At 32.5% G+C, this 22,361-nt stretch overlaps 1 protein-coding gene across 1 annotated transcript; it reads left to right on the forward strand.

The window, feature by feature from the left end:
- The first annotated feature begins 3,833 nt into the window (after window positions 1-3,833).
- LOC120092789 (auxin-responsive protein IAA14) lies at window positions 3,834-5,637 on the forward strand. Its single transcript, XM_039050993.1, has 5 exons — window positions 3,834-4,245; window positions 4,424-4,653; window positions 4,798-4,933; window positions 5,065-5,126; window positions 5,265-5,637. Exons 1-5 carry the CDS (start codon window positions 3,950-3,952, stop codon window positions 5,300-5,302), a joined length of 762 nt encoding a protein of 253 aa, XP_038906921.1. The 5' UTR covers window positions 3,834-3,949; the 3' UTR covers window positions 5,303-5,637.
- The last annotated feature ends 16,724 nt before the right edge of the window (window positions 5,638-22,361 follow it).

The following is a 22,361-nucleotide window of genomic DNA, read 5'->3' on the forward strand; positions in this document are numbered from 1 at the left end:
CTTTTTATTTTTCTATATTTATTTTAATTTCTAAGATGAAATAGAAGCATGGGGCATTGCTTGAATATGAGGATGTGGGTCTATTAAGAGTTTCCCTTATGTTCTTATCCTCATTTTATTGGTGAATACACAATCATAGACTTAAATATATAGGTAGAGTAGGTACGAAGAGTAGGCATTTGAGTTTTGGTCCCAAAGTGTTATATAGAATTAGATTGACTCAACTCATTCATCCATCTTCTGTTAGTTGATACCGAAGTTGCATTTGTTTTCATTACACAATTTTTTCTGTGCTTCTACCTTTTAGTGGGACATTTTTAAAGATAAGAAAATAATGGGAGATAGATATCATCTGAACATGGATGTGCCTAACTAGAGGAAATCCCTCCTAATTTGTTGAATGCAAATATTAGTCACATTCAAAACAATGCCTCAAGAAAGAAGAAAAAAGGGTCCTCTAAGGAAACAAGGAAAGTGTAGTTTCAACCCATCAATTTTTAAATAATTGGTTCATCTATTCTGGTGTAGTATATTAATAAGAGAAACTATTTACATAAAATAGCAAAATTTTAATCTCTTTTGATAGAGATTGATACAACTTTATCAATATCTATCAATGATAGAAATTAATAGAAGTCTTTCATTGATACTATGTGATAGACGCTGATAGAAGTCTATCCGTATTTTTTTTTGCTGTTCTATAAATAGTTTGACATTTTACTTATCCGTAAAAATTTTCTATATAATATATGGTAATTGAATTAAAAAGGAAAAAAAAAATGTAGAAAAGGCAATAGACAATCCATATGCAATTTTCCATTCATGCCTTTACTATTTATAGATATAATATAAAATATAATTTTCATGTGCATATATGCTCATAAGGAAGGTTCATGGAAGAATCTTCATTTTTTATTTTATTTTTTTTTCAAAAGGAAATAATAATAATAATTTCATGGATCCAAGAGTGAATGCCAAATGGCTCAATCCCGTTTTAATTAGTAACATGGTTTATTTTAACATAAATACTTCTCTAATTTTACAAACTATTTTTCATAAAAATTATATTTTATAAATTTTTAATTAAAAAGAAAGGCATAAAGCAACATGGTTTTCAAGAAAATCCGCTTGTTTGTTTCCTAATTTTGTGACAGCATACAACATTTTTACTGCAAAGCAAAATGGGCGAAATTTAAAATAGTTACAAATTTATAAACTAATTTTAATTTTATTATAAAAATATTAATATTTTATTAGGTTTCCAATTCAGTTTAATAAATTATTGAATCAAATAAAACAGAAAAAAGAAAAAAGAAAATTAAATACCTTTTTTTAGTACATAAATGACATTTTCTAGATTGAGAATTACAATAACAACCAAATGGATGTGAATATGTGAGTGAATATTAAAATAAATTATTGAATTTTATTCCATATAATTATTGATTACATGTTATGGCCTATGGGATAGATTTCAATAATTATTAAAAAATAATAATTATATAGCTTTATTATAATTATTTTTAGAAATAAAAAATTGGTTTTTTAGTAAAAAAAATTATATTTAGAAAATTATTAGTATACATAACATGCGCAAAATATATATATATATATTTTTTGAAAAGGTATTGTCATTATGTATGATGAAATCTCACCATTTTATCTTTATTTAATATTTAAAACATCAATGTTAGCCGAAGTTCAATTAATTCCGTAATTAAGATTATCAATCTACCTTCGTCTTTGTAATAATGTTAAGAGTTTGGAAAAGTTAGTTAAAACGTAATAATAATAGAAAATTTTAATCTAAGATTACCAACTTTGAAGTATTAAATTATAAAAATGTTAATATTCCTCTTACACCAAGATGGAATTTAATGGTAGTTGTTGGAAATTAATTGTATTATTAATATATAACAAAGTTGATTAGTGTGTTGCATGTGATGGTTGATTCTAACTGTTAGGCACTCTCCTCAAGTTCCAATTTTCACATTGCCAATATGAAAATTCTTGTTTATTGATCCCCCACATGCCAAACTTAATTAACAATTTCTTAATTTTTCATTTGACGTGTCTCATTTTTATTCGTTGAAAAATTATAAATAATATACTAAACACATTTTAAACAAATGTTTAAATTAGAATCCAAATTTTGAATTTACCACCAAATACGTATATGAAAACATGAAATACAATTCTATATTGAATCTCTTATTTTCAAATTTCTGTCTTCAGATCTTTACCGAATAGACTCTTAGTTGTTCTTAATTTCTAATAAATAATGATCGTAGGTAAGATATAAAAACCTTTTAATCAATATTAGATACAAATTCAAAGAATTTGTATAACTTCTCTTTTATATCTAAGGGTCATTTGTTTTGTGAGAATCTAAAATTTTCATGGAGTGAACATTTAGATTATTGCATTTATTTTGTGGTAATGTAAGATATTCGAGCATCTGGAGATTTCTAGACATCTTAGGATACCCTTATGGAGGGCATCTCGAGAGGTTTGGATGCCCTCCTGAAGTATGGGTTTTCTGGATTCCCCTCTTGAGAGCATCCCATTTTTATATTAACCATTTTCATATATATATATATATATATATATATATAATATCACTCCTCTTTATTTTATTCTATAATAATTAAAATAAATATTGTCAAGTATATATTTAGTTTCTTTGGTAGTTATTTTATTTTTAAAAATAGATTTTCAAATTCAAACTATTTTATAAAATTTTAAATTAATATGTATTATTTGTTGAGAAAAATAACAAATAAAATAATAAAATTATATTAATTTAAAAAAGAAATTAGAATCGATAAAAATAAATATATTAGATAAGTTCAACTTATATTAAATTTATTATAAATTAATGAATAGTCAGCATTCTTAGAACATTATGTAAATTTAAGACATTCTTGGATAGGAATCATACAAAACAAACACTGTTATATCGATATTCTTAGATATCTTCGAAAACATTCTTACAAAATAAATATGGTTATTCAAGGATACCGGACATCTGCAATGGTATACTTCTATAATTTTGGGCATCTAAATATTTCGATTATCAACATTTCTATAAAGCAAACAACCCCTAATAATTCATGACTCTCCATCACATTGTGATTAAGATATAAAATACTGATATGAACGAAAATATTTTGAGGTCTCAAGAAAATGAGAATGATAATATCGATAAAATATCGACATTGATGTATATTTTTGAAAAAAAAATTATGTATATACAAAATTCAAAAAAAATATTTAAATAAAAAGAATACATACTTTAATACTTTTTAAATAAATTAATTTATTATTTATATCATATTCACATTAGCAACTTTTTGTTGCTTACCTCTTTAAACAAATTAATTTATTATTTATATCATATGTTGTGAAATTTCTCTCCTTATAAAAATTCATAGGGATGATGCCATGCTTAAAAAAATAGTTTATTTCTATTTTATTTTTGAAAAGAGAATTAAGTTTATTTATATCAACATCTCAATGCACAATAAAAACATATAATCGACTTTTTAGACTATTAGAAAACTAGAAAAGAAAAAAAGGGAAAAAAAGGAAAAAAAAAATGGAAAACGAATAAACTGTTTAAATCAATTGACATGTCATATACTTTATTGCATCGAATAAATAGTAAATAAATAAATAAACTTTATAGTAGGGACCAATAATTAATGATTTGATATAAAAATACACAATACATAAAAAATAATATGGATGGTGTTAAAATGATTTTACTTGCTATCCAATAAAAGAGAGTGAATTTTGGTTGCTTATATTATTGGGTTGCAGTCTCTATTAAAACCAAAGCCATAATATATAATACACACAAGAACTAGAAGGCGACACTACGAGAAGAAAAAGAAAGAAAAGAAAGCCTAAAAACGACGACACTTTTAAAAGCTTTTTTTGATTCTATATGGAAGTAGTCGGCCGGAATATGCCCAACGAGTTTGTTAGCTTGAAGGAGACCGAGCTCTGCCTCGGATTGCCCGGTGGCTGTGGCGGAGATCAGACCGTCGAGATGACCCTCAAAGCTTCTGGCAAGAGGGGATTCTCTGAAACTGTTGATCTCAAACTTAACATTCAGAGCAAGGACGGTGCCGGTGGCGGTGGTGTCGGGGTGGATCTCAACGAGAATATTAAGAATGTTTCTACGAACGTCGACGGTCAAAAAAGCCTCTGCTCCAAGGATCCAGCTAAGCCACCCGCCAAGTAAATTTCTTCCTCCAAACCAAACTAAACTCAATTTAGGGTTTGTTGAGTTGTAACTGTCGGTTTTGTATCTTGTTTGGTTAGAGATTTGAAATTTTCCCTCCCACAATCATGCATCTGATAGTTAGAGTAACAGTCACATTGAATAATTTTTTGTTGGTTTGTTGGTTTTTTGTAGAGCACAAGTTGTGGGTTGGCCACCAGTTCGATCGTACAGGAAGAATGTGATGGCACAGAAGAACACGAGCGGCGGCGAAGGAACGGAGAAAGGAAATGGTGGGTCAGCTGCATTTGTGAAGGTTTGCATGGATGGTGCTCCATATCTTCGCAAGGTTGACCTAAAAATGTATCAAAGCTACCAAGAGCTTTCTGATGCCTTGGCCAAGATGTTCAGCTCCTTCACTATGGGTAAAAAAAAAAAAAAAAAAGAAGAAGAAATAAACTTGGTTTAATTTTTTCATTCTAAAAGATGATTAATTAATTCTTCTTTCACATGCAATAATGAAACATAAAAAAAAGTTAGAATTGATTTGGTTTTCTTTCCTTAAAAAGGTGAATATGGTACACAAGGAATGATAGATTTCATGAATGAAAGGAAGTTGATGGATCTTCTCAACAGCTCTGAGTTTGTTCCTACTTATGAAGATAAAGATGGCGATTGGATGCTCGTTGGGGATGTTCCATGGGAGTAAGTTTCATTAATTTACGTTTCGTTTCGGTTTGGTTTTTTTTTTCTAACCTAAGTTTCATTAATTTATGTTTCGTTTCAGTTCGGTTTTTTTTTTCTAGCCAGATTAATCTCTCTCTCTCTTTTTACAGGATGTTTGTGGATTCATGCAAGCGTTTGAGAATCATGAAAGGATCAGAAGCCATTGGCCTTGGTAATTAATCAAGAACCCTAATTCAATTTTCCCATTAATAACTTTAATTATAATTATCAAAACATTATTTAAAATTTTGGTTTTTATCTTTTTTTTTTTTTTTTTTTTTTTTTTTTTTTTTTATCTTAAATTTTTCAGCCCCAAGAGCCATGGAGAAATGCAAAAGCAGAAGCTAGCTGAGAAGAGATATTGAGAAAGTGGTTTTGTGAAAAGCAGAAAGGGAAAAAAGAATATGGTGTTCCAGCTTGGAAACTTGCATGTTGTTCTGTGTAATTTTAAAAATTTAATGTTGTTTTTTGTTTAAATTATTAGTATATAAAGAAAAAAAAAAATTAAATGATGTGTTGTTGGGGACAATATTTGTAATAGAAGAGACATCAAAAGCTGTAAACTTTCACCTACTGTCTGTCTGGTTGGTTTGTTTGTTATGTTTAATTATTATTATTACCACTAATTAATTTTCCAATATATATATATCCATATCTATATATATATATATTTGGTTTTTTTTTCCTTAATAAATCACACCCATTTCTTTGTTTGGTTGTCAAATGGTTTTTTATGCTATGAAATTAAATCCCATTATATTATGTGGGAGAAAGAAGATTCTTTTTTGTTTTTTTTTTCTTTGCATTAGTTTATACCTTAATTTATGGTATTTGTGTAATCATTTTTGTGGGTAAGAAGGAAAAAAAAAATATAAATATTTAGGGACCCATAGAGAGGGAACAAGGGCATGTGCCAGCATGTTAATGGGGCAATGAGTAATGGAAATTCAATTAAAGAATTTTATTTTATAATTAATATAGGCTATGGTGGAAATAATCATAATCAAATAATATGAATATTATAAATGTATGTCTGGAATACTATGCCATGGATGGTGGTTATAAGCAAAATTTTTAATTAATTTGTGGGTCAAGTTATTTTACTAATATTTAATTTTCATTTTGATTGTTAATTACACCTCTCTCTCTCTCTCTCTCCATTTTTTCTTTATAGATTTTATATATACCAAAGGATGATATTTTATGTATTAGGGTTTTCTTGGATCTGGCATTGGCATATTAAAGTTGCTTGTGCTTTGATCTCATCATTGTTTTGTTTATAAGTTATCACTAGTGGCTTTTTGACTGAAGAATGTGGGATTAATAAAGTTAGAATAAAACTTTATTGATCTTTATGAATAATTGTGTAAATCTAAATTTAATATAGTTCAACTAGTTTTTTAAAGGATGAAATTAAAAGTTTCAATCTCATTTTTAATCAACTTAAAAAAAAATTGAATTATCTTTGAAATTTCAATTGATTATATATATATATATATATATATATAATAAAAGATATGTATATAATTAATATCAATTTTCTTTGTTTTCTAATCTAGAAAATATCTAAGAGTAGGAGAATCTTTATGATGTATTCTTCGATGTATTCTTTTATTTATTGAAGTTTTTTTTGAGAAAGAAAGTAGTCCGTTAAAAAAAGAGTAGGAGAATCTTTACATCTCTATTTTGTCCTTACATTTTTATTATATAAACCTATACATATATTTAATATCAATTTTCTAATTTACTTTTAGCAAGGTTCTTAAAACCTTTTGAGTAAATTTGAATAGGAGAATCTTTACATCTCATTTTTTTCCTTACATTTTTATTAAATTTTGATGTTTCCTTCGCTAATTGAATGTGAGTTTTATCGTAAGTATCTTTCTAGTCTCTAAGTAGAATTAATAATAACATGATACTACAATTGTCAAATACACACATATAGGTGTATCTATTCCGTTCACATGTGAAGAAATATTTTACGCATATTGTGTCAGAATTTTTCAGTTATCAAAATGTCAAGTGACAACAAAATTAATTTTTTCATAAAAAGCTCAAAGATTTGCGAAAGGGAATGAAAATTAGAAGTTTTTTTTTTTTTTTTTTCTTTTTTCCCGTAAAGCAATCATAAATGGTACCATATCACAGTGAAGCCTTAAAGATTCAAAACTTATTTTAGAAGATGAGTTATTATTATTATTAATTTTAATTTCTTTTAGGCAGATGAGGAAGGTATTGTTGTGCTAATATACTATTGTGTTACAAATGGTACATATGGAGCTTATAAAGAAAGAAATCCACCTTCTTATAAATGGGGCTTACGAATTTTTTATTTTTTATTTTTTTTATTTTCCTATTTTGCCTTTAAATTTTACTTTTTCACGTGTGCGAATTTTATTTAGTTTTAGTTATTCTTTTGGTTGTCAAGTTTAAAGCTGCATAGATTGATGCATAAGTCACGAAAATTATCAGTCGTTACAACTCGACAGCCTAACAAAGTTAGAAGCTTGATCCAAATTTGGTTGACTCCTATAGTGGATGAAGAGATGGTCCATATTTTCCCCACTTAGCCTGCAAATAGTGCACCAGTTTGGCCGAGGTGACAAGATTTGCAAGCCTTTTTGAAGAACTTCCATGGTATTGATACTTTTGTATAGCAAAGTCCAGACAAAGAAGTCGCACTTCTTAGGGATCTATGACTTCCAAAGGCCTATGAAAATATCTCCTTGTGTGGAAATAGAATTCCCTGGGTCAGGTTGGTAAAGTGCCTCTTCGATTGTGGAGATATCGAAAGAACCATTGTTATTAAGCTTCCATCTTGGTTTATCCTCTTCTCTTCTGTTATCCGAAATTGGAAAATAGGTCTTATCCCTGTTCCACTGTGTTAATACTCTATCAAGAAGCGGCCAACCATGTTGTATATCCAGAGCTCCAGAGTTCACATATGGAACAGTCAGTTCCAATGGATAAAACAAATAATCGAGGGAAGCTATTCGCCAACAGGCTGAATCGGTTCCAATTACCTTTCCAAAAGGATATTCGTTCACCATTGTTGACGACCCACTAAAAGTTGGCTTTGAACCAGTCAACACCTTTAACGATCGACCTCCAAGGGGCTTTTACACTGCTGAACCAACCCTTAGTAGGGAAATCATCATTAGAATTATAAGAGAATTTGACCAAGATTATATTCTTCCATAAGGGCTTTTCTTCAATGAGAAACTTCTAAAGCCATATTTACAGAGGAGAGAAAAATTTGTGTCAGTCAGCTTGGTAATACCGAGACCACCTTTGTTTTTTGGTTGTGTAACATTAGACCAGCGAACAAGGTGGATATTGTTATTATCCAAGTTTCCTTTCCGTAAAAAGTCCCTCCAGTGTTTTTCGATGGCTTTACAAATAACCATAGGAGCCTTGAAAGTGGACAGAAGGTATATGATATTGGGGTTGATACTCTAAATCTCATTTGGAGTTGATGCCCTAAATCTCGTGATCTTGTAGTTTATAAATGTATTTGTACAAACTTATTATTTATCTAATAAAATGAAGTAGTATTTTATTTTAGCAATTAGTTGCATTAACCCAAAAACCAATAAACTAAGATCCAAGTTACTAGATGTAACTTAAACATATAATATGTGGAGACATACAGGTGGATCACGTTTAAGTGATAACCTGAACGGTCTATAGTAGATGGATATAAGGCTAGATACCTTGTCCTTGTGACATTACAGATATAACCTGCTTTGTAGTTGTTACAATTGTTGTAAAGTATTATAAATGATTTGATTCTAATCATTCAAGTGGAGATATGTGAGCAAAGGTATCTTAGACAAAGAGTTGTATAAGATCAGACCACGAAATAAATAGTCTCTCTTTATAACACCGTTGCTAGAAGAAACTTACATTTCAGCAGGATGACCAAGGGTGACTGACCTAAATCCTGAGTGAGTTGTGAGCTTCTGCCTATGAGGGTGGTCATTTGATTTGTATGGGTGAGAGTGGCAAGACTTTCCGACTCAATAAGTCTACCATTTTGGGGATTTGTCTGATTGGAGAGTTGGGAACACAACTACGTAAGAAGGAATTCATTCCTTCCCTATTGTTAAGGCTATAGGGATCGAATCCCAAGCGGAAGCGTGAGGACGCCTTGCATTCTATTTTTCCATTTTTAAAGAAACAAAAACAACAAACAACAAACAAAAACAAAATAGAATAGGATAAACGTCATACTTAGAATGCATCATAAATGGAGAGATAAAAGGATGAATGATTCACGAACGTCTTCTCAACGACCACCGACACTACCACAAGAATAATTCCAAGAGTTGGAGGAAGAGGTAGAGAGATTGTAGAGACAGTGTAGAGAGGAATTCTTTTGGAGGCTAGGGTATGATTTTCACAAAATCAATTTTTTTCCAAATGAATACTTGCCCTAAATGGGCTATTAGGATGAATTTATGTGGAAGTATTTCCCTTTTTACTCTTGATGTCAATGAATTAAATAACCCCTAGTACAAGCAGTTGAGCTACGCTCATGTTGGTAAAATAATCATATATTAAATCTAATTTAATATAGTTAACTAATTAATATATATATATAAACCATACGTTTATATTCTTCCACCTCTCTATCATTTTTTAATCAATTAATTAACCATTAACTAATCAATTAAGTAACTATATTAAATTACATTTAATATAGAGTTAATTAACATATAAATATCACATATTTATATGTATAGATCTATTTAGGAATCCAATTCATATAAATCTAATATTTAAATCTCATTCAAATATATCTTTCTTACATAATTTAAATTATAAATCACATCTATAATTAAATATATATCAATCATATCAATATACAATTTCCTGAATTGGTTTGAATAATTCAAACCATTCCTCATTAATATACTTTAGTGAGCTAACAAAGGGACTTGGTGGACCTACAGATCAGAAGCTCCAACGATTTAAGATTAATTGGCTAAACTCATTAACCAAATTAATCAATATTCGTTAAGTGTGGGTACACTCCACTAAAGTCCCACAGCGGCACTCTTCTCACTGAAGTATATTTCTGTGTCCATAGATATAGACCAATAACAACAAGTTAGTTCTTCACGAGTGTTTGTAACACCAATTAGGTCAAATTGTTGTTTTACCCTTGGGTTATCTTTGCATCCTTAAGTACCAGTGCTCCTCTAATGAACAACCTGTTTATGATCCAACCATTATATAGAAACCTCTCGGGCCAGTGAGAGGTTAGGGCCCTTTGTTCAAGTCTCGGAGATACCACTTAAGGGAATACTCATTTACTTACCCTAAAATCGGGAAGAAGTAAATTTCATCTTGTATTATTATGTTCCCAGCTCCTGCCTCAGTTTTGCCCCCAAAATGATAGGTTTATTGAGTCGACGAACTGGCTACTCTCACCCATACAAATAAAAGGACAATCCCTCATGAACAGAAGTTCACAATATACTCAAGATTAAGACAAAGTTGTCTAGATCATCCTATTTATATCCCCACTCACATGTCACCTACACGAACACTCATCCTATTGATACCCCCACTTGCATGACACCACTTAAGGGAACACTCATCCTATTTCATATGAAATCAAATAACTCATTGCATATGATATCCTTACTCGTATGTCACCTACACAAATGCATTGGATCCTTGTATTTGTATCAAATACAAAGTGGGTCGTATATATAGTGTCACCAGGATAAGGTACCTAACCTTATCCCTATTTATAGACCCTTTAGGTTGTATCTTGAACATTGGTCCCTATATGCCTCCACATACTGTTCAAGACTCATAAGACAACCTACTTTGTAGTCGTTACAATTGTTGTAACATGCTACAAATGATCTGATCCTGGTCATTCATGTGGAGACATGTGAGCGAGGTATCTTAGACAAAGAGTTTGTATAAGACCAGACCAAACACCGTTGCTAAAAGAGACTTACATTTCACCAGGATGACTATAGGTGACTTGACCTAAATCCTGAGTGAGTTGTGAGCTCTTGTCTTTGAGGGTGGTCCATTGATTTGTATGGGTGAGAGTGGCCAGACTCGCCGACTCAATAAGCCTACCATTTTGGGGATTCATTTGATTGGGGAGCTGGGAACACAACTACGCAAGAAAAAATTCACTCTTTCCCTATTGTTAAGGCTGTAGGGATTGAATCCCGAGCGAAAGAGTGGGGATGCCTTACATTTGATTTTTCCATTTTTAAAGAAACAAAAATAACAAACAAAAACGGAATAGAATAGGATAACATCATACTTAGAATGCATCATAAAGGGAGAAATAAAAGGATGAACGATTCTTACCCTTGTAGATTCTCAAACTTCTAGAAATTCCTCTTATTCTTCACACGAACGTCTTATCCTGATCATTCATATATAGACATGTGAGCGGGGATATTCTATTCAAAGGAGTTTGTATATGACTAGACCACGAAATGTTTAGTCTCATTATATAACATTGTTCATAATAGAGACTTACATTTCACCAGGATTACCATAGGTAACATGACTTGAATCCTGAGTGATTTGTGAACTCCTGCCTATGAGGGTTGTCCTTTGATTTGTATGGGTGAGAGTGGCCAGATCACCGACTCAATAAGCCTACCATTTTGGGGATTCATCTGATTGGGGAGCTGGGAACACAACTACATAAGAATGAATTCACCCATTCCCTGAGGTCGGGGTAAGTGGATAAATTACTCCTTTAAGGTCTGATTCCAGGGCTTGAACAATGTGGAGCCACAAACTCTCTTGGCTCAAGAGGGGTTTAGTCATAGCTGGACTATGATCTATTGTTCATTAGAGGGATTAGTGGTACTTAAGGAGTTAGATATAACTACAGGGGCAAAATGGTAATTTTTGGCCCATATGTACTTACGAGCAATTTGTGAAGGGTCATCGTACTATTGATTGGCTATATCCAATGAGCACAGAAATATATCTGTAGTGTGAAGAGTGCAGCTGTCGGTCTTTAGTAGAGTGTCTGACAGTTAACGGAGGGTGAATAATTTAATTAAAGAGTTTGATTAATTATTCATATACCATTGGAGCTTCAAACTACAGGTCCATGAGGTCCCCTTGGTAGCTCAATAGTATTAAATGAGAATAATTTTTTGGATTAATTTGAATTGTTCAAATTAATTGAGGGATTTAATTATATATGATATAATTATTATAATTATTATAATGTATTTGATACATTATAACATCTGAAAGAGAAAATAAATATTTGAATGAGATTCAAATATTAATTATATGAATTGGATTCATAATTGTTAAATTTAATATAAATGTAATTTATATTAAATATCATATTAGAGAGAAAAGAAACTACAGGTCATATTGTATGTGATATAATATTTAAACTATAGCTTATAAGTTATATTTGATATAACATGTGGTTTAATATATATAATTATGCTAAATTAATTATCATGCTTATATATATTAAATATTTATTTTATATAAATTAATTTTATTATTTATATATTAAAATTAATTTATTTGAATTAAGGAGGTCTTTTCTCTCCACCCACTGTTGAAATTTTATGGGCATTTGATAGGAGAGAGTATCCTTCATCATTGAAAAAGAGAAAGGAAGTAAAAAAGAGATACGTTATTAACAGAAAAAATAGTTCTCTATTTAAGTTTATGAAAAATTCCTTTCCCTCCTCTCTTCTCTCAAATCATTCCCTCACTATTCCAAAATAGTTAGACCTCACCACTTCTGGATTCTCTACCTGAGAATACCAAGGTCGCCATTTTGGTAGTGCTCGTTGTCAGTTCGAGGGAATCTTGAAGTTTTGTCTTTAAAGCTAAGGGTTTGAAACCCTAAGCATTTTTTTATGAGTATACAGTAATTTATGTAAATGCATAATTTTTGCTTTCATTTCTGTAAAATTTTTATTCTATAAAAAATAGAGATAGAGATGATCCCGCTTCCGCTCAAGGTTCTTTTCAATGACATCCTTCAAGCATAACATACATTAAGCTGCCCATAGTTGAGGCATAAGGAATACGTCTCATATTCTTAACTTCTTAAGGTGTTTGATGACATTGTTCCTTAGACAAGTGAACCTCGTGCTTGAAAGGTAATAAATCCTTCTTAGAGTTTTGTATTAAATATCAGGTCAACATTTTGTTGATATAAATTACTTGAGATAGAGTCAGGGTTCTGTTCTTCGGATCCCTAATAATTTTGATGCCAAGTACATACTACACCTCTTCCAATTCTTTCATTCGGAATTGGGCTGCCAGCCAATTCTTAATATCAGTAAGGTACCCTACATCATTCCCAATGTGTAGGATATTATCAATATAAAGTACTAAGAAAGCTACTTTACCATTGATAATTTTCTTGTAGACACAAGGTCCATCAACATTTTGATCAAAACCAAAAGATTTGATCACAGTATCAAATCTAATGTTCCAAGATCTGGACCCCTGCTTCAACCCATATGGATTGATTCAACTTGTAAACATTTACTCCTGACTTTGGGCTACAAACCCCTTAAGCTGAGATATTAAGATGTTCTCTTCAAGATTGCCATTCAAAAAAGCAGTCTTGACACCCATTTGCCAAATCTTATAGTCATAATATGTGGCTATGGATAAGAGAATTCTTATAGACTTAAGCATAGCAATAGGGGAACCTCATAGTCAACCCCTTCCCTCTGGGTATAACCCTTTGCTACAAGTTTAGCTTTGAAGATTTGTACCTTTCTAGCCATATCACTCTTTCTTTTATAGATCCATTTACACCCTATGGGGTTTAAGCCTTTCAGATAAATCTATAAGCTTTCATACTGAATTGAAGTACATAGATTTCATTTGAAGGTCCATGGCTTTAACCCATTGGTCCTTGTCTATGTTATTCATTGCCTATTTATAGGATAATGGATCCTCAACGTCACCATCTGATATGACAACCTGAGTTTCAGTTAAACCCAAGTGCGATCAGATTGTGATACAACCCTCTCATTATGCCGAGACACTCTCAACGATTGAAAAGGATTGATTTCAAGTGCTGGCTTCTTCATTAACTCTTGATAAAGGACTAGCTGCATCAATAATCCATGTTGATTCTGTTGGGTTTGATGCCCTAAATCTCGTAGGGTTCTTTAGTTTGTAAACATTGTTGAACAAACTTATTATGTATTTAATAAAATATTTGATATTTTATTCATTGTCTATAAAATATTTGATATTTTAGTTACATTAACCACAAACCAATAAACCAACATCTAAGGTTATCTTTGTAACTTAAACATGTATGTGGAGACATACGGGTGGATCATGTTTAAGTGATAACCTAAAAGATCTATAGTAGATGGATAAGGTTAGGTTCTTTATCCTGGTGACACTACGAGTATGGACCGCTTTGTAGGTGTTACAATTGTTGTAAGGTGCTACAAATGATTTGATCCTGATCATTCATGTATTAGACATGTGAGAGGGGATATTCTATACAAAGAAGTTTGTATATGACCGGATCACAAAATGTTTAGTCTCATTATATAACGCCGTTCATAATAGAGATTTACATTTCACTAGGATGACCATAGATAACATGACCTAAATCTTGAGTGAGTTGTGAACTCCTGCCGATGAAGGCGGTTCATTGATTTGTATGGGTGAGAGTGGCCAGATTGGTATTTTGGAGATTCATTTGATTGGGAAGTTTGGAACATAGCTACACAAGATGGAATTCACTCCTTCCCCGAGGCAGGGATAAGTAGATAAATTGCTCCCTTAAGAGCTGATTCTCGGTCTTGAACAATATAGCGCTACACCCTCTCCTGGCCCGAGAGGGGTTTAGTCATAGTTGGACTATGATCTATTGTTCATTAAAGGGATCAGAAGTTAGATGTAACTACAGAGGCAAAACGATAATTTGGCCTAGCTTTACTTACGAGTAATTTGTAAAGGGTCATCGTGCTGTTGATTGGTTACATCCAATGGACACCTAAATATATCTGTAGTACGAAGAGTGCAACTGTCAGTCTTTAGTGGAGTGCGTGATAGTTAACAGATGGTGAATAATGTAATTACAGAGTTTAATTAATTATTCATGTACTGTTGGAGCTTCAAGCTACAGGTCCATGAGGTCCCCTTGGTAGCTAAATAGGATTTAGTTGAGAATCAGTTTTTTGATTAATTTGAATTGTTCAAATTAATAGAGGGATTTATATCTGATATAATTAAGTTGATTCAATTATATGTGATATAATTGTCATAATATATTTGATACATTATAGATTAATGGGAGGAAATAAATATTTGAATGAGATTCAAATATATTTTCTATGAATGAGAATCATAGTTGTTAAATTTAATATAAATTAAATTTATATTAAATGCCATATTAAAGAGAAAAGAAACTATAGTTAATATTATATGTGATACAATATTAAAACTATAGGTTATATGTTATATTTGATATAACATATAATTTAATATAATATGATATAACAAATAATTTAATATAATATGATAAGTTAGTTATCATATTTATATTTATATTATTATTATTATTTTGATAATAAGGAAGGGAATTACAACTCCTTTCCCCATCTTTTCTCTCCACCAACATTAGTGGAGGGTGGTTAATTTGGCAAAGAGAATAAAAAGAAAATTGTTTTCTTCTACTTGGACTAAGTTGTTGGGGTTGAACGATTGAAGAAAAAAAATACAGAAGTGTTATGTGTGTTTTTTTCTTAGGTTTGTGAAAGTTCTCAACCTTCTTCCTCCATATTAAGTTTTTCCTATTAACCAAAATAGTTAGAGCCCACCTCTCATGAGTTCTCACCCTAAGAATACCAAGGTAACATTTGTGGTAGTGTCAGGGTTTTGTTCGAGGTTATCTTGAAGAAGGTTTTCAAGAAGTTTGTGATCCGTTTGAGGGAACGCAAAGAAAATGTCTTCAAATGTGAGGTTTCTTGAATCCCTTTTCTTTTAAAGCATGTTGTAATTTAGATTTAAATGCATATATTATTGCTTATTTACTGTAAAACTTTGTATTCAATAAATTATGGAATTTGATCGATCCACTTTCGCTCAAGGTTCTCATTAGAGTTTCTTCAGATTCTTCAATAGCTTCATTTAATACTAATGTGCTTCGTGGTTTATGATATCTCATGTGGTCTTCCTCCGAGAATGTAGCATTTGTCTATATGATTTCTGCCAGTTATTATAAGCCTTTTATTTAGAATCATGAGGGCTAATAAGTAGAAAACGCGGTGATAATACTTAGAATTTGCGAGAAATTGAGTTTTGTGTCAATAAGCACCTAGATCCTCACTGACCCCAATATTATGCATTACTCCATGCCAAAGTGTCTATTTTTGTAGCTATCGCAGGAATCAAACGCATGCGTTTGAAATAAGTAATCAAAGACAAATGCATGCGTTGAAGCTAGGCGAACACAAAAACAAACGCATGTGCTGGAAGCTGAGCTACCGTAAAGACGAACGCAGACTGTAATCACATGGGTCCAACGCATGGAAGTTGCGGTAATCGCATGCGTCCAACACATGAAAATTGCGGTGACCAAATAGAGATTGTGGCCATGGAGTGATAGCCAAAATAGAAGATCGCAAGATGGGTAGAACGTGTTGATAACTTCAGCTAAATTAAGCTCGGACGCATACCTTGGGAGTATCAACAAGATAAGGCGATGTGACAATGCCCATACCGCGACAAAAGCAGCAGTGAGCCATACCGTCATCATTATAGCTATCGGCGTCGAAACTCTATAAATAGCCCTTTCGACCTTCATTTTAAGACATCTGAAATTCTGCTTCAAGGCAGAGGTTTGTGATCACAGATGAGAGCTTGAACGAGATTTTCAATGAGAATTCATCTCCACAAACCATACCGAGTGACGACCGGAGCTTTTGCCGGAGATAGAGCTCGAGAGAGACATCTCCACCATTCAACCACGGCACCACCGACAGCCTTGACGCAGAGTCCTTCATCTCTCTTCTAATCTCTGTATTGTATTATATTTTAGCTTAAGATATTAAGACATTTTGTGATCAATGCAAATCTTGATTCTTTCATTGCTGTCTTCTTCATCATCTTCATTTCTATCATAGTTTAACTTCAGCGTTTATTTATTCAAGACAATCATATGCTTAATCGTGTAGCCTAGAGATTGGACGCATGAAGCAACCCACCGGGAGGTGTGCATTGTGCGTGTATAGTGAGTTAATCTTCTTTTCTTGGTGAAAGGGTGTAGCAACGCCTGTCTATGGGATTTTGCATTGCTTGTCTATAAGTTAAATAGCCACGTCTAACTGCCTGAGAAGGTAAGAGATGGAACGCACTAAAACAAAGTTCGCATTGTTCCTAGAGATAGGCACAATCTTATGCTCGACACAACCATGTACTGTAGAGATATAATCATGCGGCTGACCACCGAAAGGTGTGCGACGCGTTAGTGCAATGAGCTGGGATTACTCGGGTGATTTAAGATAATAAACATTACTATGCATTAATGGTTGTTGTGTCTCTACTTATTCTCATTGCAAGTCTTTTATTGCTCAATTTGTTTAGTTAGGGGTAGGAATAGTGTGTACATCCATTAAACTTCTTTTTATTTTTCTTTTAAACGCCTCAAACGCATCGCTTCACAAGCTTTATTGAGTGACAAGTCCCTGTGTTCAGCCTCGGATTACCCGAGAAACTTGCGTTCGCGTTATACTTGGCGCGAGCGTAAGAAAACTTGTGATAGGAACGCGTGGTCATTGCGTGCTAGATTAACGCATCATCATTTCGACGCATGACCTCAGACGCATGGGTGCAAACGCATAAGCCATGTCGAACACATGATTTCATGTACAACCTCATCCGTCCATAATAAATAAACAAAGCGTTCCTAATCTAACCCAACACTATACAAACATATTGTTTTCTTGAGGATCGTAGAATGGACCACCTATTGTTTCCTTAGAGTAACCAATAAATTGAAATAACCTTGAATGAGGATTCAACTTCCTAATATTTGTCACTAGTACGTGTGCAGGACAACCCCAAATTCTGAAGTAACGTAAACTCAGTTTACCCCCTCTCCATAACTCGAAAGGCATTTCAGAAACATTTTTTGAGGGAACATTATCCAAGATGTGAACTGTAATCTCTACTGCATACCCCTAAAACAAGCTAGGCAATTGAACATAGCTCATCATAGAATGAGTCATGTCTAACAAGGTTCTATTTCTCCTTTCTGATACACCGTTTTGCTGAGGTATACTAGGTGCTGAAAGTTAGGATTGAATTCCATGTTTTATCATATAATCCTGGAATTCTAAATCCATGTACTTTCCACCCTGATCAGATTGAAGTGTTTTAATCATTTTACCTAATAGGTTTTTAACTTCAGCATTGTACTCCTTGAACTTTTCAAAAGCTTTAGACTTATGTCCCATTAAGTATAAGTAACCATATCTCGAATAATCATCTATGAAAGAGATGAAGTATTCGTACCCTCATTGAGCTCTTACATTCATTAGACTACAAAGATCTGAATGTATAAGCTCTAAGGGCTCTTTGGCTCTATAACCTTTTCCACTAAAAGGTCTTTTAGTCATCATTCCTTCAAGACAAGATTTACATGGAGGTAAAGAATCATCTTCTAACTCGCGTAGAAATCCATTTGTTAATAGTCTCTTGATCCTATCGATATTTATGTGATCTAATCTCAAATGCCAAAGATATTGTATTTTTATTACTTGGAGAAATTATTTTTCCTTTTTGTTTGAGTATTCACAGTTTTAAACATCTCATGATTTAAAAGTGCTTTTGATTTAGTTGATCTTAACACATATAAGTGGTCTTCTACTTTAGTTCAACAAACTGTATCACCTTTTTTCATAATGAACGTTTCATTGAATGAAAAAGAAACAGAGCATGATTTTTCAATTAAACAAGAAATGGATACAAGGTTCCTCTTACTTTTAGGAACTATATTCAAATTTCCAAAATTAAGTATCTATTTCTGAAAAATAACTTACCAACTCCTACTGCACGAGCTGAAATGGCGTCTCCCGTTCCAACCTTGAGCGTCATTCACCCTCCTTGAGTTGCTATAAGGAACTAATTCTATGTAAAGAAGAACAAACGTTATTAGTGGCTCTCGAATCAAGTATCCAGGCATTTGGTCATTTTCCAAGTTTGTGGGATCAATGAATCATATTTATCTTCCTTTTCTTTCTTCTTCTCGGCAAGGTACTTGGGGCAATTGCATTTCCAGTGACCATCAATCACCTATTGCATGCTTATAAAATATTTGCCCAATTCACCCTCTAGGTCGGTTTCTAGGTAGAGGTGTTCTGTTTACGTCAGCTTAAATACCCCCGCCCTTGACAGAACATTCCTTAGACAAAAGTTCCTTATGGACAATTATTTTATAGATTTAATCTTTTAATGGAATTCATTTTAATCCTAAAACAAATTAAAAAATTAACCTATTTCTAATCTCATTAGAAATACTTCCAACATAAGTCTAGGTGAATTAATTTTAAACCATTTAAAAATAATTTGGACCTACGTTTGCATGCAACTCTTAATTATAGATTTTAATTTATCCATTAAACATATATCACTTATATTTTAATGCCATATTAAAATCTATAATTTGCATCTAATGACATTGATCAAATATAACGATTATATTATCTAAGTAGTGTCATGCTTAAGGCAATGTTCATTTTCATTGAAAAAATATAATATTTATATTTCTCATCCATGAAAATTAAACATGCATATTCATCATATGATGCATGAATATACTCAATTAATCATACATCAAAATAATATAATACTTAAATTATGATGCATGGCCATGATAATAAAATCATGCATCCATAAAATATAACACTTAGGGGGTGTTTGACTCACCAACATGAGTTGAGTTGAGTTGGTATAATATTCCAACTCATTGATTGGCCCACCAACTTTAAATGTTGGTGGAGTTGAGTTGGTATATTTTACGACCTCACCCCAACTCTCCCTTCTTCTTATGTTTTCTATGGCTCCACCCATTGGCCACTATCATATTCGAGAACTAACCTCGGGAACTGAAAACCACCTCTGACGACAACTCCAGCGACCAACTTTGAGCTTCGACAACCACCTCCAATGACAACTCTAGGCTCCAACAACCAACTACGATGACAATTCTGACAAAGAAATCTAGATTCTGACAACCACCTCCGATGACAGCTTCGCTGACCAACTCCGACAACCAATTATGGCCTCGGACAACCTCCTCCGATGACCCAACTCTGATGACTACTTTCACGCTACCAACTCTGACCAATTGGCTCTGACAATAAACTCCGATGACCAACTCCGACAATCACCTTCGTAGGCTCCAACAACCACCTTCAACTACAAACTCCAATGAAAACCACCTTTGATGATCACTTTTGAGTTAGCAACTTTGGTGACTAACTCGAGGCTTCGACAATAACCTTCGACGACAAACTTCGACAACCAACTCTAATACCACGTTCATGCGACTAAATTTGGGCTCCGATAGTCACCTTCGACTACAATTTCCAGCGAAAATCATCTTCGATGATCAACTTCGACGACCACTTTTGCCCAACCAACTTCGGGATTCAAAACCCACCTTCAATGACAAACTTCGCAATCAACTCCAATACACCTTCATGCGACCAACTTCAGGCTCTGACAACCACCTCCATCAACAAACTCCAGCAAAAATCATCTTCGATAATCAACTTCGACAACCACTCTTCCGACTACTATAAGATTGATGACTCTTAAAGTATGTTGTAGGGTTGTTGATTATATAAAAAATATTATTATGTCTATATTAAGTGTAATATTTATACGTATATCACATGAGTGTTTAGAATATTTAGACAAAATGTATATATGTAGTTGAAAAGTACGTAGCATATAATAAAAAAAAAACCACAAAATGATTTTTTTTTCTTGGAACATTTTTCAACAAGAATTAGTGAAAATAGAGATTTGTTCTCTGATGATCGTCCAAATTTAGAGGAAATGAAAGTGAAACTGTTGAAGAAATGTGGTGACATTTTATTGGTTATTACGATGATGGGGGAGATTTAATTTAAAAAATTCACGACATAAGAAAAATATAGGGCAAAATAGGAAGAAGAAAAAGAAGAAGATGAAAATGAAATTCATGGAGAAAAATTATCTAGAATCAAAAGTTTTGATTTCGTTTTAGTTTCTCATTTTATTTAACAATATTTCTACAAGAAATGTAATGGGTTAATTATTGTTCATTGCTCAAAAAAGAAAGAAAGAAAGAAAGAAAGGAAGAAAGAAAAGTTATAAGAATTAAAAGAAAAAGATTGCAATTCATATTTTATTCAAATAAAGATGAGTAGAATTATTGAATAGAAAAGTTTCAAAATAAAAATAGTAATCATAAAAGCATATTATTTAGAGGTCAAAAAACTACATCAGATACCTAGACATATGAACTCAACTATGCACCCCGAATACAGACATATAAACTCAGACCAAACACCCCAAACATAAACATATGAACTCTACAGATATATGAACTCCAGGCATCCTATCTCAACTCAATGCCCCTAACAACACCTTATATTTAATCATGATGTATGAACATGTTTATCCTAAGGTGGGATTTTGAATCTATATGACATACATTATGTAATATAAATTCAAACATTAATTTAAACATACATCCACTACATAATAAATTAAATTAAATAGCAAAAATTGGACCAAATTTTGACACCATAAAAAATTGATTACATTAATATAACTAATTTATACTAATTTAATTAATAAAAAATAAAATTACATAATACAAGAAAAAACTGCTGCAAACACCAGAGAGAACGCTCGAACCCACGACGGTTGAACTCCCCGCGCGCGTTTGTGAAGTTTGGAGCGTTGTAATGCTGGGGTAGTGTTGCAGCGCTATGGATGTTGTCCATCTCCCTTGGTCCCCTAGCATCGCAACACTTCGATAGCAGCGTTGCGACGACAATCCAGAAAACTCCCTATTGCTGTATTTTGCCTCAAACTTGGACTGAAAACCTCCGATTTCTCATAGATCTCTTCAGCAACTATTGCTCCTCGATCGACACGAACTTACAGACTTGATAGCAAAACATAAATGCCCAAAAAACAACGAGCTCTTACTTTCTAATCGGTGTAAATTTAAATGTAAAAAAAGTAAACAACAAATATTGCAAGCTTCTCATTCAAAATGCAGACTAAAACACACCTTTCCAAAATGTGAAAAACAAAATGCAAGAAATTGGCTCTGATACCAATTGTAGGGATCGAATCCCGAGCAGAAGCATGAGGATACCTTGCATTCGATTTT

The sequence above is a fragment of the Benincasa hispida genome, chromosome 12 (assembly GCF_009727055.1).
Source record: "Benincasa hispida cultivar B227 chromosome 12, ASM972705v1, whole genome shotgun sequence".
Lineage (NCBI taxonomy): Eukaryota > Viridiplantae > Streptophyta > Magnoliopsida > Cucurbitales > Cucurbitaceae > Benincasa > Benincasa hispida.

Excerpts from the sequence above, each read along its gene's own strand:
- LOC120092789 (XM_039050993.1), top strand. The coding sequence starts at position 3,950 with ATGGAAGTAGTCGGCCGGAATATGCCCAACGAGTTTGTTAGCTTGAAG. Across the intron at positions 4,246-4,423 it reads CCAGCTAAGCCACCCGCCAA|AGCACAAGTTGTGGGTTGGC; the intron begins GTAAATTTCTTC and ends GGTTTTTTGTAG. Across the intron at positions 4,654-4,797 it reads GTTCAGCTCCTTCACTATGG|GTGAATATGGTACACAAGGA; the intron begins GTAAAAAAAAAA and ends TTCCTTAAAAAG.